The 15,453-nt window shown below is 39.3% G+C and overlaps 1 protein-coding gene across 6 annotated transcripts in view; it reads right to left on the bottom strand.

Moving 5' to 3' along the window:
* ulk4 (unc-51 like kinase 4) overlaps nucleotides 1-15,453 on the bottom strand; it is a 227,467-nt gene that overhangs the window by 91,754 nt on the left and 120,260 nt on the right. For all 6 annotated transcript variants that reach the window (XR_009654740.1, XM_060922070.1, XM_060922071.1 and 3 more), the window contains exons 23-27: nucleotides 11,380-11,513; nucleotides 10,766-10,887; nucleotides 3,429-3,485; nucleotides 3,242-3,293; nucleotides 3,017-3,111 (exon numbers count right to left, since the gene is read on the bottom strand). Coding sequence is in view for 5 of the 6 variants with exons in the window: in XM_060922070.1 (XP_060778053.1) it covers nucleotides 3,017-3,111; nucleotides 3,242-3,293; nucleotides 3,429-3,485; nucleotides 10,766-10,887; nucleotides 11,380-11,513 (460 nt within the window). In the remaining variant the exon portion in view is untranslated. The remainder of the gene's footprint in view (nucleotides 1-3,016; nucleotides 3,112-3,241; nucleotides 3,294-3,428; nucleotides 3,486-10,765; nucleotides 10,888-11,379; nucleotides 11,514-15,453) is intronic.

Below are 15,453 nucleotides of genomic sequence, written 5' to 3'. Positions count from 1 at the left end.
ATGTGATGTAAACAGCAGTAAGCCATAATAAATGAAACAAAGTCAATAGCTGGTATGAGACCCTTTGCTTTAAAAAAATAGTCTCAGGTACAACGAGTGCAGTTTTATGCGGAAATGAGCTGTAGGTTTCACTGAGCATCTTACAGAACCAGCCACAGTTCTTCTGGACACTTTGTCACACTTGCTTCTTCATTTTGCAGCAAAACCCAGCATTATGTTTTCTTTTTTAATCTGAAAAGTGGTCTCTCGTAATATGCTGCTCAGATACACTTTTTTTCCCTGTAACATTCAATTTTGTGCTGAAAAACAAACGTTTGGAACTCTAAAATGTTTTCATACTGACTTGATAATGTAGAAGTCAAAAAATAGAAATCTATCACAAAGTTTGTATGAAAAAAAATAGGGTGCCTAAGACTTTTGCACAGTACTGTGTGTGTGTGTGCGCGTGGTGTGTGTATAAAATATATATAAAACAGTTAGTTATTCCACGAAATTGAGTCGTACATGAGCTGATAGCTGACGAGATGCACAGCACCGAGTTGGCTATAAGCCATGTATGACAAGTGGAATAACTGTCACTGGATTTTGAGAAACGGAGCATTTTTTTAAAAAAGTTTTGCAAGTGCGATAAATAAAAACTTTATACAAAATGTCCAACAAAATCTGTTCCACTTAGAATGTAAACAAACTGGCGAAATGACAGCAATTTGTGAAAAATGCTAGAATAATAATTATTGAAAAAAAAAAAAAGATATGTTCTTACCATCAAATACTTTAATTCCATATTTTGTTGCTTTTTAAAATTTTTTGGGGTTTTGTTTTTGAGTAGTTTTTATTTTGTTCTCGGTTGGATCAGCAACACGCTCTGTCATTTTGTTTTTGTCTACTCACAGTATATGAGCTGATAGCCTAGTAGTAGACTAGCCAATCAGAGCATGCGATTGCTCATATCCAGTGAATGTGGATAGATTGTGTGTGTGTGTGACTATATATATATATATATATATATATATATATATATATATATATATATATACACACACATACATATATATATATATATATATATATATATATATATATATATATACACACACACACACACACACACACACACACAGAGTGGTGCTTGAAAGTTTGTGAACCCTTTAGAATTTTCTATATTTCTGCATAAATATGACCTAAAACATCATCAGATTTTCACACAAGTCCTAAAAGTAGATAAAGAGAACCCAGTTAAACAAATGAGACAAAAATATTATACTTGGTCATTTATTTATTGAGGAAACTGATCCAATATTACACATCTGTGAGAGGCAAAAATATGTGAACCCTTGCTTTCAGTATCTGGTGTGACCCCCTTGTGCAGCAATAACTGCAACTAAACATTTCCGGTAACTGTTGATCAGTCCTGCACACCGGCTTGGAGGAATTTTAGCCCATTCCTCCATACAGAACAGCTTCAACTCTGGGATGTTGGTGGGTTTCCTCACATGAACTGCTCGCTTCAGGTCCTTCCACAACATTTCGATTGGATTAAGGTGAGGACTTTGACTTGGCCGTTCCAAAACATTAACTTTATTCTTCTTTAACCATTCTTTGGTAGAACGACTTGTGTGCTTAGGGTCGTTGTCTTGCTGCATGACTCACCTTCTCTTGAGATTCAGTTCATGGACGGATGTCCTGACATTTTCCTTTAGAATTTGCTGGTATAATTCAGAATTCATTGTTCCATCAATGATGGCAAGCCGTTCTGGCCCAGATGCAGATACTTTTAGGACTTGTGTGAAAATCTGATGATGTTTTAGGTCATATTTATGCAGAAATATATAAAATTCTAAAAGGGTTCACAAACTTTCAAGCACCACTGTGTGTGTGTGTGTGATATACACACACACACACCATATATATATATATATATATATATATATATATATATATATATATATATATATATATAATATTTATACACACACATATAATAAATATATGTATATACACACACACACAATGTCAATAGTTCTACTTAATAACTCAAAATTCTCGATAATGTATCGTGCTACATACATCATGTCATAATGACATCCTGAAATAAGTTATATTGAATAATGCGGTACTAAGTCAAAATAATGACGCAGCACCTTAACTTTTTTTCATAACTTGCAGTTCAGGGTCCCCATAAACTGGAAAAATCATATGTAAAATAATTGCATGGGTTATATTTTGCTCATTTTCAAGAAGGGTGCCAACAATTATGGGGTTGACTATGATTCACAGTACCAACTAAATAGCAAATGAATTGACTCTGACATTGAGAAGACAGGAACATCTTTAAGTATGGTGAATATGTGGTAACAAAGTCCAAAATTCTCTCACCAAATCTGACCTGACAGCATGGAATGAATAATTGATGCTTTTCAGTGTCTCACAGCAGCACTAGAACACCACATTTCAGACTATTGTTTTGTCTCTTTTCACTCTATAACAACACTACTTATTCAATTGCATATACAGGCTATAATGTAAAAGACCCAAAACGTACACAAACACAGGCTATATTCAATTCGGCTATAGTCCGAGTCTGACTCATAGTAGCCCCACCATCAAGTGTTCATTGAGTTACTTATGTACAGTGAGTGAAACCCCAGTCACTTTTCAAGATACACATACATATTTTAGTCACTGAGTATGGTCAGTGATATACTACACTATACACATTAACCAAACCCCTATGGCTTGGATAGTCTCACATTACAGACAGAATATTTCCTTGATTCAATTTTTTTGGCAATTTCAATCTAGCCTTTCTGTTATAAGTTTCAAATCTGAATAGCAAATTTGTACCTTTAATCATGTCATCAAGGTTAACCATCACAATATTCAGTATCAACATTTCAATTCAGTGCAGAGGCAAAAAAGGACCACTGTAAGGCCACTAACATCAAATCACTGTGTCCTTGTTTTACATGATTTACGGTAATAAAACCCGTGTCTCTGTGTACTACACATTACTCACAGTGCAGTGGTAGTGGCTTATAAGGGCCGAGTGCTGGGAAATGGTTTCCACTGCTGAAAGGGTGTTTCTTATCAACTCCTCAGACGCCGTTGGCCCTGCATACAGAAAAAGGTCAGTTGACTGGTAAAGTATTGAGCAGTTCTACTAATCATATGATCTAATACAGCAAGCAAAAGAAGTTTAATAACTGCTGAATCTCCATTGCATTTCTGAGGAAACTCTTACCCACAGAACTTCCCAAACTGGTCTCATTGGAGTCGATGGAGGTTATGTGATTCTTCCCAAAAAATTAAAAAGAGAGAAAGAATGACAGAAGAATGACAACACGTTCTTTAACAAGGGGTACATACTTATGTACAACTCACTCCTCTTTATTGAGTATTTCACAAACGTGTGCAATATATTCACTCACCAGGAGTGCTCCAAATTTGATGAGAAACTCCTCATTCACCACCCGAGGCCTGAAGATCTGCCAAATCAAATCAATCAGCTTAGATAGCAACTCTCTTTCATTGATTCTCTATTATTAGAGAGAACATCTGACTGCATCAAGTTTCTCTTTCTCATCCAGCAAAAGTAAATGTAGCATAAAATCATACGGTTGAGTCCACCAACTGGCAATGAGACACCTCTACCATAGCAGTTTGTGCTGCTGAATCAAAGCTAGCCGATTCAGATTGTTATAAAATCAAGTTATGAACAAATCTACAATATATAATCTATCCCCCTGACTGACGTTTGCTTTTGATGATATTACATTAGATGTTACTTATAGAACTGACTGATTCTCATTCTACAGAGTCTAAATTTGCTCAAGTTCCCTGTGGAACACCAGTCTAACAGTCATAAGGAATCAAGAACCGTCTTAATAATGCCTCATGGTGCTGTCATCTAAAAGTCAACACTTCCTCTCAACTTCTGAGATGTTGCCAAAGCTCCAGTGAGGGATTTGGTGTGACAGACATGGAGGTATGCTGCGAGACGTGAGGCAGAGGGAACTCAGGCGTGTACTTGCAGTATTGAGATGATGATAGAGGTAGAAAGGTCATGGCTGCTGAGGGGAGGAAGAAGTCAAGTTGCTGTCAGTAAGAGATTGAAGCTTTGCGGTGTGCTAGTCACAATGCAGCTGACCTGCAGTATGACCCGAGCGACTGATGAATACTTTGTTTTTGCTGTCAGCATTGCAACAGTCCACAGAGATGATGAGAGCCTGATGAAATTGGACAATGGGTGCTTGGCATGAATGTATTTATATAGACACGGACACACTTCCAATATCATGAATACTATTCTCACTGTCATCCCATTCATGCCAACAAGAAAAACACATTGGCAAGAGAAACATTTTGGCAATGCTTAAATCAGCTGAAATAGACTGAAACAGTCATATAGTATATAATAACTGCTCATATCTAACTATAAAAAACCCCTGTGTGTTATCCATGAGAAGCAGGAACATCATAGTTAACTTCTGAATGATATATACTGTGTGGTTTAGCAAATGATACCGGCGAGTGGCTAGTGGTTAGCGTGTCCACCTCTCGATAGGGAGATTGCGAGTTCTACTCACGGTCGGGTCATACCAAGACCATCATAAAAATGGTACCTACTACCATCTGGCAAGGCACGCTGCAATACAGGTGCAAGTGGGGAGTCAAACTCTTGTGGTTACCAGAGGACTAGCCCCCCACTGTAACCGAGAACGAGAGGCCAAGGGCTACGAAACAGAGATTGGCGCCGCCAAACGCGCCATGAATGGTGCGGGAAGGACTTAGACTTAGCAAATTATTACTGATAGAAAATAAATAGAGGTCTGATAAAGTGGTAATGCAAGTCATCATTTAACAATAAATGATCTATAGTAAAACTATAGATAATTATCCAGTTCCCTCTGATAGTACTGGAAAAGAACTGCCAATTCATGAGTTCATTCAAACAGTGGATTGTGACAAATTAACCCCTGCCCTGTGGAGGTTGTTGATGTCACTGACTGTTATTTTTGGGGTTTTCTTCACAGCTCTCACAATGTTTAGCATTAATTGCTGTTGTTTTTCTTGGCCAGCCTGATCGATGTACATCAGTAGTTTCTTTCTTTTTCAGGATATTCCATACTGTTGTATTGTCTATACCCAGTGATTGTGCAATGGCTCTGGGAGAGTTTCCCTCTTTTAAAAGCTTTAAAATGGCTTGCTTTTCTCCCATAGACAGCTCTCCAGTCTTCATGTTGGTTTATCCTTTTTTAAAGGAAAACTCTGGTATTTTTATTCTCCACTCTTTCTGGGTCCAAATTTTTGCTCGGAACAAAAACAATCCAAATTTGTCCAGTATTGAGTTAGAATTGAGTTATCAAGTAACTGCAAAATGACTATACAATGTAATCCTATGTGGCAAACGTCTACATCAAAATAAAACTGCTTATTTTTGCCACTGACAGGCTCATAATAAGTGTCTAACAACATGAAAAGCATCCCTATAGAGATACAGTGGTGCTTGAAAGTTTGTGAACCCTTTAGAATTTTCTATATTTCTGCATAAATATGACCTAATACATCATCAGATTTTCACACAAGTTCTAAAAGTAGATAAAGAGAACCCAGTTAAACAAATGAGACAAAAATATTATACTTGGTCATTTATTTATTGAGGAAAATGATCCAATATTACACATCTGTGAGTGGCAAAAGTATGTGAACCTTTGTTTTCAGTATCTGGTGTGACCCCCTTGTGCAGCAATAACTGCAACTAAACGTTTCCGGTAACTGTTGATCAGTCCTGCACACCGGCTTGGAGGAATTTGAGCCCATTCCTCCGTACAAAACAGCTTCAACTCTGGGATGTTAGCAGGTTTCCTCACATGAACTGCTTGCTTCAGGTCCTTCCACAACATTTCGATTGGATTAAGGTCAGGACTTTGACTTGGCCATTCCAAAACATTAACTTTATTCTTCTTTAACCATTCTTTGGTAGAACGACTTGTGTGCTTAGAATCGTTGTCTTGCTGCATCATCCACCTTCTCTTGAGATTCAGTTCATGGACAGATGTCCTGACATTTTCCTTTAGAATTTGCTGGTTTAATTCAGAATTCATTGTTCCATCAATGATGGCAAGCCGTCCTGGCCCAGATGCAGCAAAACAGGCCCAAACCATGATACTACCACCACCATGTTTCACAGATGGGATAAGGTTCTTATGCTGGAATGCAATGTTTTCCTTTCTCCAAACATAACGCTTCTCATTAAAACCAAAAATTTCTATTTTGGTCTCCTCCGTCCACAAAACATTTTTCCAATAGCCTTCTGGCTTGTCCACATGATCTTTAGCAAACTGCAGACGAGCAACAATGTTCTTTTTGGAGAGCAGTGGCTTTCTCCTTGCAACCCTGCCATGCACACCATTGTTGTTCAGTGTTCTCCTGATGGTGGACTCATGAACAATAACATTAACCAATGTGAGAGAGGCCTTCAGTTGCTTAGAAGTTACCCTGGGGTCCTTTGTGACCTTGCCGACTATCACACGCCTTGCTCTTGGAGTGATCTTTGTTGGTCGACCACTCCTGGGGAGGGTAACAATGGTCTTGAATTTCCTCCATTTGTACACAATCTGTCTGACTGTGGATTGGTAGAGTCCAAACTCTTTAGAGATGGTTTTGTAACCTTTTCCAGCTTGATGAGCAACACTTTTTCTGAGATCCTCAGAAATCTCCTTTGTTCGTGCCATGATACACTTCCACAAACATGTGTTGTGAAGATCAGACTTTGATAGATCCCTGTTCTTTAAATAAAACAGGGTGCCCACTCACACCTGATTGTCATGCCATTGATTGAAAACACCTGATTCTAATTTCACCTTCAAATTAACTGCTAATCCTAGAGGTTCACATACTTTTGCCACTCACAGATATGTAATATTAGATCATTTTCCTCAATAAATAAATGACCAAGTACTTTATAATATTGTTGTCTCATTTGTTTAACTGGGTTCTCTTTGTCTACTTTTAGGACTTGTGTGAAAATCTGATGTTTTAGGTCATATTTATGCAGAAATATAGAAAATTCTAAAGGGTTCACAAACTTTCAAGCACCACTGTACCTGTGTCTTATTACCTCAATAACTGTGAAGAAACTGTTTCTACAGTCATTATTTTACCCTTCTCTTCTTCTGGTCTCGGACGCGGTGCCTGTAGTCGATTATTGCACGGGGCTGTATACTCTATCTCAAATAAATAGGGATGGCAATTAAATTCAAATGCCTCATCCATACTGTCATAATCAACTAAACGTTCAGGCATTACTTTGAAAATAGACTTCAGATATTCTGCATGACTTTGTAAAGTAATCGACTACAGGCACTGATTTGGGGAAAATCGGGCCCAGGTTTAAAAAAATACCAGAGTTGTTAAAATGCCTTCAACAACAAATGCAGTCTTCACAGGTGAAACCCAGGGCTTAAACCAAAAGTAGACACTCAGAGCTAATGTTTTGACAGTCAATCTATCTGGGCACATCTGAGCAACAAGATGCACCTGTCAGGCACATGTTCCAATATTTCTGATCACTTGCAAAAGGGGTGGGTTCAAACAACTGATCTCGAACTCCGATGTCTTCAGTGTATAGCAAAAAAAAAAAAACTAAATAAAAATTTGCCTTGCCATTCCCGTACTTTTGGAGGTGACTGTATACAGTACATAGGTAGATAGTAACTACAACTAGCTTTTTATTCTATTACATCATTAACATGTAGCATACCACTATGTAAGGAATAAAACACAATGGGGTGTGTCGTAATAGGAAAATAAACAGCATGTCCCACCATGCTTTATTCCTCTTGTACCTCAGCAGTTTGCTAAGAAGTACAATTTTAAATGCATTAATAAATGACAAATCAAGCTTATTATAAGTTATTCCCTCACCATCCAATATTTTTTCCTCTTCCTTGAAATTAATAGGAAAAAAAGCAGCTTGTTATGTTACTGAGAAAACACAAATTTGCCAATGATGACAATTTGTAATTTTTTTTATTTATATGTTATGCTGATAAACATTTAATGTTGTGGAACATGCACCAGGAAAAAGAAAAAAAAAGTGCCTTTTTTTTTTTTTAAATTAAACGTAGCTACATCAACTCCCGCCCCTCAAACCCATCCAAAACACAAACACCCACACATTATAAAGGCCATAGCAACTTTCTAAAGTACGTTCATACCTCAGTGCTTTAGGGAAGAAGAGGCCAGCAAACCTCGAGCCAAAGAACACCACTAGCAAATCATTTAATTCAAAATCGATCAAGATACTTGTGTAAACACATAAATAATTCTACACCACTACATAGACCACAAGTATATTCCCAACCCACCAACCTCCACACAGAGGCAGATATACAGAAACCTTTTCATTACTGACAGCTGTAGCTCTCTTTTCATAGTCGTCACAGTGTAACCTCCTGAAATAAGTTAATTGCATCACAGCGACAAGCTATTAACCGCAAACCGAAACCACTCAATTTGCCTCTGTTTGAGGTCGAGTCTCCGTGGCAAATCATGGCCAAATAGAGAATCATATTTAATCGACTCATCGACTCACTTAGTGACATCTCTCACAAGGTAAGAAAAATATCCCTTCATGTCAATTTCAGCTTGATGGAGTGTGTCAGCAATAAATCCAATTTTGTACCATTAATTAAATCCTAATATGAATGCGAGTTTGAGTGTGACTAGGAATAGAGCAATACAGATGAGCCGTTACTGCATGATTTTACTCTGACCTGCTCATGTCTCTTAAACGTACGACACCACACACACTGTTACAGAAAAATAATCAAAGACTGGGTGGTCTGATGCAGCCTGTTACCACCTTGATGTTTATTATTTTCCAATAACTGCATGTGCTGAAGTGTTTTATTCCTTGTAACATAACAGACACTGCAAAGTGCAAACTCCTCTATCCTGAAGATTTTTCCTGTGACAGAAAACAAACAAAAAGCCTGACCTAAAAGCACAGAAACATTAAATAAACGTCTTCTGGTTTCACCAGAGAAAAGTTTATGCTCATTAAATAACAACACTTACAGTTATATTTAGGTTCGAATGATGAGTGTTAAAATCATGCCTTACACGTCCCTGTGAATGAGTTGTTACTGAAGAAATGTTAATATATTAGAACAAGCACACTAATGTCAGAGCTGACACTACTGTCAGACGTGCTGTTACAGAAATTTAATCCACACCTGACCAATCATAGCGGAGCTCCTGCGTGGGCCGAAGGCCCGTGCAAGCGGAGCCCCATAGGCATAGTGTGGATACATAAAGAAACCCATTGAGTTGTTTTCTGATGGTTTTGGTCCTGTGCGTACTGCCACCATAGGAAACCCAACAGCTGAATAGTGAGTAACCCCATCGAGTTGTTTTCTGATGGTTTCAGTCCTGTGTGTGCGTGCGTGCCTGCCACCACAGGAAACCCAACAACTAGTAAAGTGAGTAGTGAAGTGTGAAGTAGAGTAGTAGTCGAGACAGTATAGTAGTGGAGGCTGTGGATTCCTACAAGTACCTCGAGCTGTGGCTGGACAGCAAGCTGGACTGGACTTGCAACACCAACCACCTGTACAGGAAGGGACAGAGCAGGCTGTACTTCCTGAGGAGGCTGCGGTCCTTTAACATCTGCAGGAAACTTCTGTGGATGTTCTATCAATCCGTGGTCACCAGTGTCCTGTTTTACACCGTGGTGTGCTGGGGGGGGCAGCACATCCAAGAAGGACACATCCAGGCTGGACAAACTGATCAGGCGGGCCGGCTCTGTGGTCGGTATGAAGCTGGACTCTCTGGTGACGGTGGCAGAGAAGAGGACTATGGAAAAACTACTGAACATCATGGACGATGCCAGTCACCCTCTGCACACCGTCATCAGCAACCAGAGGAGCCTGTTCAGTGACAGAATGCTCCGTCCCAAGTGCAGGACGAACAGACTTAAAAACTCCTTTGTCCCTCACACCATCAGACTGTACAACTCCTCTCTGGGGGGGAGGAGGGGTAACAGGAGGACAGAGGACGGGAAGGAGCAGTAGCCTAGCCTGACAAAAAGCAATACTGGACAATGTGCAATATAAATGTGCAATACCTCTCCTGCTGGACTTTTTTCATATTTTTTATATATGTATATGTAAATACTTAATTTATCTAGAAGTTTTCTCTATTTTCCATTCTCTGTTTATCCTGTAATGATGCTGCTGGAATTTTTTAATTTCCCTGAGGGAGCCCGTCCAAAGGGATCAATAAAGTTCTATCTAATCTAATCTAATCTAATCTAATCTAATCTAGTAAGTAACTTGTCACTGCTGTCGCCCGACGTCGCCGCGTGTCACGTACTCGCGTGCCTACCATCACAGGCAACCCAATCATGGCGGGAAAATCTCCATGCACGACGCGCGTGCGTCATGCCTGAATTTTTATTTGTAATTTTTTGGCAATTCTCGATATAAAACAAAAGAGGCTGGCTATGATATAAGAAAGTTCTACAACCCAGAAACAGATGGGAGCTCTGCTTTTAGGCAGCGCCTAAATCTATATATTATTTGAGAATTCCATGTGGTATAATATATTTTATGTATTAAATGAGATAATCCCTACAAACTGACAGACACACTAACCCATAGACTCATACTCCAAACAAAAAGGCTAAAACAAAATGCAAATTGGTGCACAGGCCACACACACACACACGCGCACACACACACCTTCCTCATCCCAACACACACACCTGTGAGGAAAGTAGGTTCAGCACAACAGTAGTCATGGGAAGGTTTTGTTTGAGCTGGCGAGTCTGGGCAGTGGAGGGATGCTTCCTTCCCACAATGCTCCCTAATGCTGTCAGGATGTCATCTACAGAAAACCAAGAGAAACAGAGGAAGGGCATCATTTCTGATTTTACAAAGCGGCAGCAGCAGCAGACCTAAAATACAAATAACTCTCCTCCTAAGAGCCCTGCTCTTGGCACCATGTTCACTGCTAAACTTGCTTGTAGTACAACAGAAACCACTCTGAATCAGTTACAGGGAAGTAACAGCACTGATTTACCAATGAAACTGCAGGAACAGATCGATACTTGGCCCTGTGCTCCCAAATACAATCAGAAAGGTAATTAAAAAGAGAGACAGATCAAATTAGACTCTGAAGTAATTGATGCTCATTCTCTTCAACCCTCATCTACCCTTTACTCTTTCAATCTCTCCTTTTCTCACATCGTGATTTTCAACACCACCCACTCTCTGTGCATCCTTGCCTTCCTGTCCCCCCCCCCATTTCATCTCCATGCTCCCTACTTTCCTATCACTGGCTCTCGCTCTCTCTTTGAGTGTAATGTGATTGATTTACCCAGGATAGCTGGCAGCTCTCGCACTGTGTGACGGATGAATAGGGCCAGGCATTTTGACAGGTATTCATTGCCATTTTGTTGCTCCTTCCCTGGTGTGGCCTTTCGGGTGTCTCTCTCAATATACATCACTAACCTAAAAGAGAGTGGTCAGAAAGACATTATTATTCAGAGACACACATCCATGGAAATGATACTAGCAAACACAGAAGATGCATTTCATCAATTACACTCCGTGACCTGACAGAGTACAGGATTGAAATGAGATTGTGGTGACTCAGTTAAGCTTCATAGAAAATAAACATGATACACTGAAATAAGGAGAAAAAAAATCATGTTATTTCACAGACAAATATATATTGGTTCAGATGGTCAGGAACAACTCAGGAACCATCAGGGCAAAGGCCTACCATGAACTGGAAGCTGCTGGAATATCAGTGTCATAAGCGAGTTTTACATTGCTATGGACTGAGAGGCAGCTATCCAAGAAAGAAGCCCCTGCTCCAAACATGACATTTTCAAGCTCAACTAAATTTGATCAATATGAACAAAGATCAAGCCTTCTGGATGACTGTTTTATGGTCAGATAAGAAAGATTGAGTTATTTGGCCACAATGACTAGAGGTATGTTTGGAGGAGTAAAGGTGAGGAATTCAACACCAAGAGCACTGTATCAACTGCGAAGCAACTGTTAAGCATGCTTAAATAAAGTGGTTGGAATAAAGAAGAAGCAGGACTACCTCATAAGTTTTCAGCATAAACACAAACCACCAGCTAGACAGCTGAAACTTGGATACAGTTGGGTGTTCCAACTAGACAATGACCCAAACACATCAAAGTCAATTGTGGAATGGATAAAGCAGTTCTTCCCAAAGTCCTGATCTCAACCCTTTCAAAAATATGTGGACTATGCTTAAAAGTCAGGTCCATACAGGAAACCAACAAATTTAATTGAACTCCACTAATTCTGCCAAGAAGAGTGGTCAAACATCCAATCAGAATTCTGCCAGAAGCTTGCTGATGGCTACCAAAAATATCATGTCAAGGTGAAACTTACTAAAGGATATTTAACCAAATATTAGGTGTGTTGTATGTGTATTTTTGACCCTGTGTTGATTTCAGAAAACCTGTAATAAATAAAAAATTGTACAACATCCATTATCCATAACCGCTTATCCTGTGCAGGGTCGTGGGCAAGTTGGAGCCTATCCCAGCTGACTATGGGCGAGAGGCGGGGTACACCCTGGACAAGTCGCCAGGTCATCACAGGGCTGACACAGATAGAGACAAACAACCATTCACACTCACATTCACACCTACGGTCAATTTAGAGCCATCAGTTAACCTAACCTGCATGTCTTTGGACTGTGGGGGAAACCGGAGCACCCGGAGGAAACCCATGCAGACACCGGAAGAACATGCAGACTCTACACAGAAAGGCCCCCATCAGCCACTTGGCTCGAACCCAGAACCTTCTTGCTGTGAGGCGACAGTGCTAACCACTACACCACCGTGCCTAACGTGTACAACATATCCTTTTTTTTAAAGGGCAAATTCTTTTACAAGTTCTTTTTTAAAAAAATAAGTATAACATTCATTTTTCCCCAGAAAAAGAACAGTGCAAACACATCACTGAAAGCTCAATATTGCCATGACATTCATGTCTATGATGAGTAGATGTAAACTCCTGATCACAACTGTATTTAATGTAAAAGTATAAATTTAGTTTGGAAGCAGAAAGGACAAAAGAAACTAAAAAACTCTACCTTTTGTTTCTCTATTTCAAGACCTTGGGGAAAGACCACTTTGGTCACTATTATAGATGAACATCTGGTGTCTACTGAGTCAATACAGTGAAAAGAACAATCATTGCAAAAGAGTGAATGCAGCAAGCATTTAATGATAAGAGCACAATACCAAGAACAGGTTTAAACAAATAAACAAAAAAGCAGACATTCATTGGTTGCATAAGTATTCACCCTCTGGGTCACGCTGCAAATCTTGCGAGATATGTCTCTATTATTCTATCTACATTCACTGGATATGAACAATCACGCGCTCTGATTAGCTACTCTACTACTAGGCTATCAGCTCATATACACTACCATTCAAAAGTTTGGGGTCACCCAGACAATTTTGTGTTTTCCATGAAAAGTCACACTTTTATTTACCACCATAAGTTGTAAAATGAATAGAAAATATAGTCAAGACATTTTTCTGGCCATTTTGAGCATTTAATCGACCCCACAAATGTGATGCTCCAGAAACTCAATCTGCTCAAAGGAAGGTCAGTTTTATAGCTTCTCTAAAGAGCTCAACTGTTTTCAGCTGTGCTAACATGATTGTACAAGGGTTTTCTAATCATCCATTAGCCTTCTGAGGCAATGAGCAAACACATTGTACCATTAGAACACTGGAGTGAGAGTTGCTGGAAATGGGCCTCTATACACCTATGGAGATATTGCACCAAAAACCAGACATTTGCAGCTAGAATAGTCATTTACCACATTAGCAATGTATAGAGTGGATTTCTGATTAGTTTAAAGTGATCTTCATTGAAAAGAACAGTGCTTTTCTTTCAAAAATAAGGAAATTTCAAAGTGACCCCAAACTTTTGAACGGTAGTGTACCGTGAGTAGAGAAAAACAAAATGGCAAAGTGTGTTGTTGAACCAATTGCGGACAAAATAAAAACTGTACTTGAAAACAACCCCCCCCCCCCAAAAAAAAAACAATTTTTATAAAGCAACAAAATATGGAATAAAAGTATTTGATGGTAAGAACGTATCTTTTTTATTTTTCAGGATTTTTTATTATTATTATTGCGTTTTTCACAAATTGCTACGGTCATTTCGCGGTTTGTTTACGTTCTAAGCGGAAATGACTTTGTTGGATGTTTTGTATAAAGTTTTTATTTCTTGAATCTGCAAAAAGTAAAAATAAAAATGCTCCGTTTCTCAAAATCCAGTGAATGTGGATAGAATAAAACAGTTATTTCACTCAATCTTGTACATGGCTGATGGCCAACTCAGTGCTGCACGCCTTGTCGGCTATCAGCTCACGTATGACTCAATTTCATTGAATAACTGTTAATTATCTGCTTCCCAATATTTTTGCCCATTATTCTTGGCACAGTTGCTCAATCTTCGTCAGACTGGATGGAGAATATTGGTGAACAGCAATGTCCAAGTCTTGCCACAGATCTTCAAACTGATTAAGGTCTGGGGTTTGCCTGGGCCACTCCAACTCATTCAAGTTATTGGTTTTGAAACACTCCAGCTTTGCCAATCTGAGGCCTTGTCAGGTGTTTTCTTCTAGGACTGTCCTGTATTTAGCTCCATCCATCTTGCCCTCAACCCTGACCAATTTTCCAGGCCCTGCTGATACGATGCTACCACCACCATACTTCACTGTGCGGATGATGAGGAGCAGTGCTGGATTTCAGCCAAACATAGTGCTTTATGCCAAAATGTACAATTTTGGTCTCATTAGACCAGAGAATCTTCTTTTTTTTTGTGCGAGTCTCAAACATGCCTTTTGGCAAACTCATAAGGCTTTTTTCCTCTTCTCTCCACTCTTCCATAAAGCCCAGCTTTGTAGAATGTTCAGGCTGGTTGAACACCATCTCCCATCCCTCCCCTCTTTACCCAGTCACTGACTTTTGGTGACCTCCTCTAGGCAGAACTGCAATTGTGCCATATTCTTTTCCTTTTTTAAATAATGGATTTAATGGTGCTCAGTGGGATGTTCAAAGTTTGGGATATATTTTTATAACCAAACCCTGATTAATACTTTTCCTAAACTTTGTCTCAAACTTGTTTTGATAGCTCCTTGGTCTCTTCTCTAACAAATTCTTCTTCCAGGTCTTCCAGGAACAGGCGTACTTGTGTTCAGATCACGGGACACTTAAATTCCACACATGAATTATGTGATATCTGAGAGCAACTCCCTGCACCAGAACTGTTCATACAGTACAGGAGGTCATTCATACCTGCTGTCATCAGTCTCTATAATTCATTCACCATGTGTTGTCTATGACTGTAGGCACACAGACATGCCTCCATACAATTTACTCAA

Source organism: Neoarius graeffei, chromosome 5 (assembly GCF_027579695.1).
Source record: "Neoarius graeffei isolate fNeoGra1 chromosome 5, fNeoGra1.pri, whole genome shotgun sequence".
NCBI lineage: Eukaryota > Metazoa > Chordata > Actinopteri > Siluriformes > Ariidae > Neoarius > Neoarius graeffei.
This window is presented reverse-complemented; position numbering and strand designations above follow the sequence as displayed.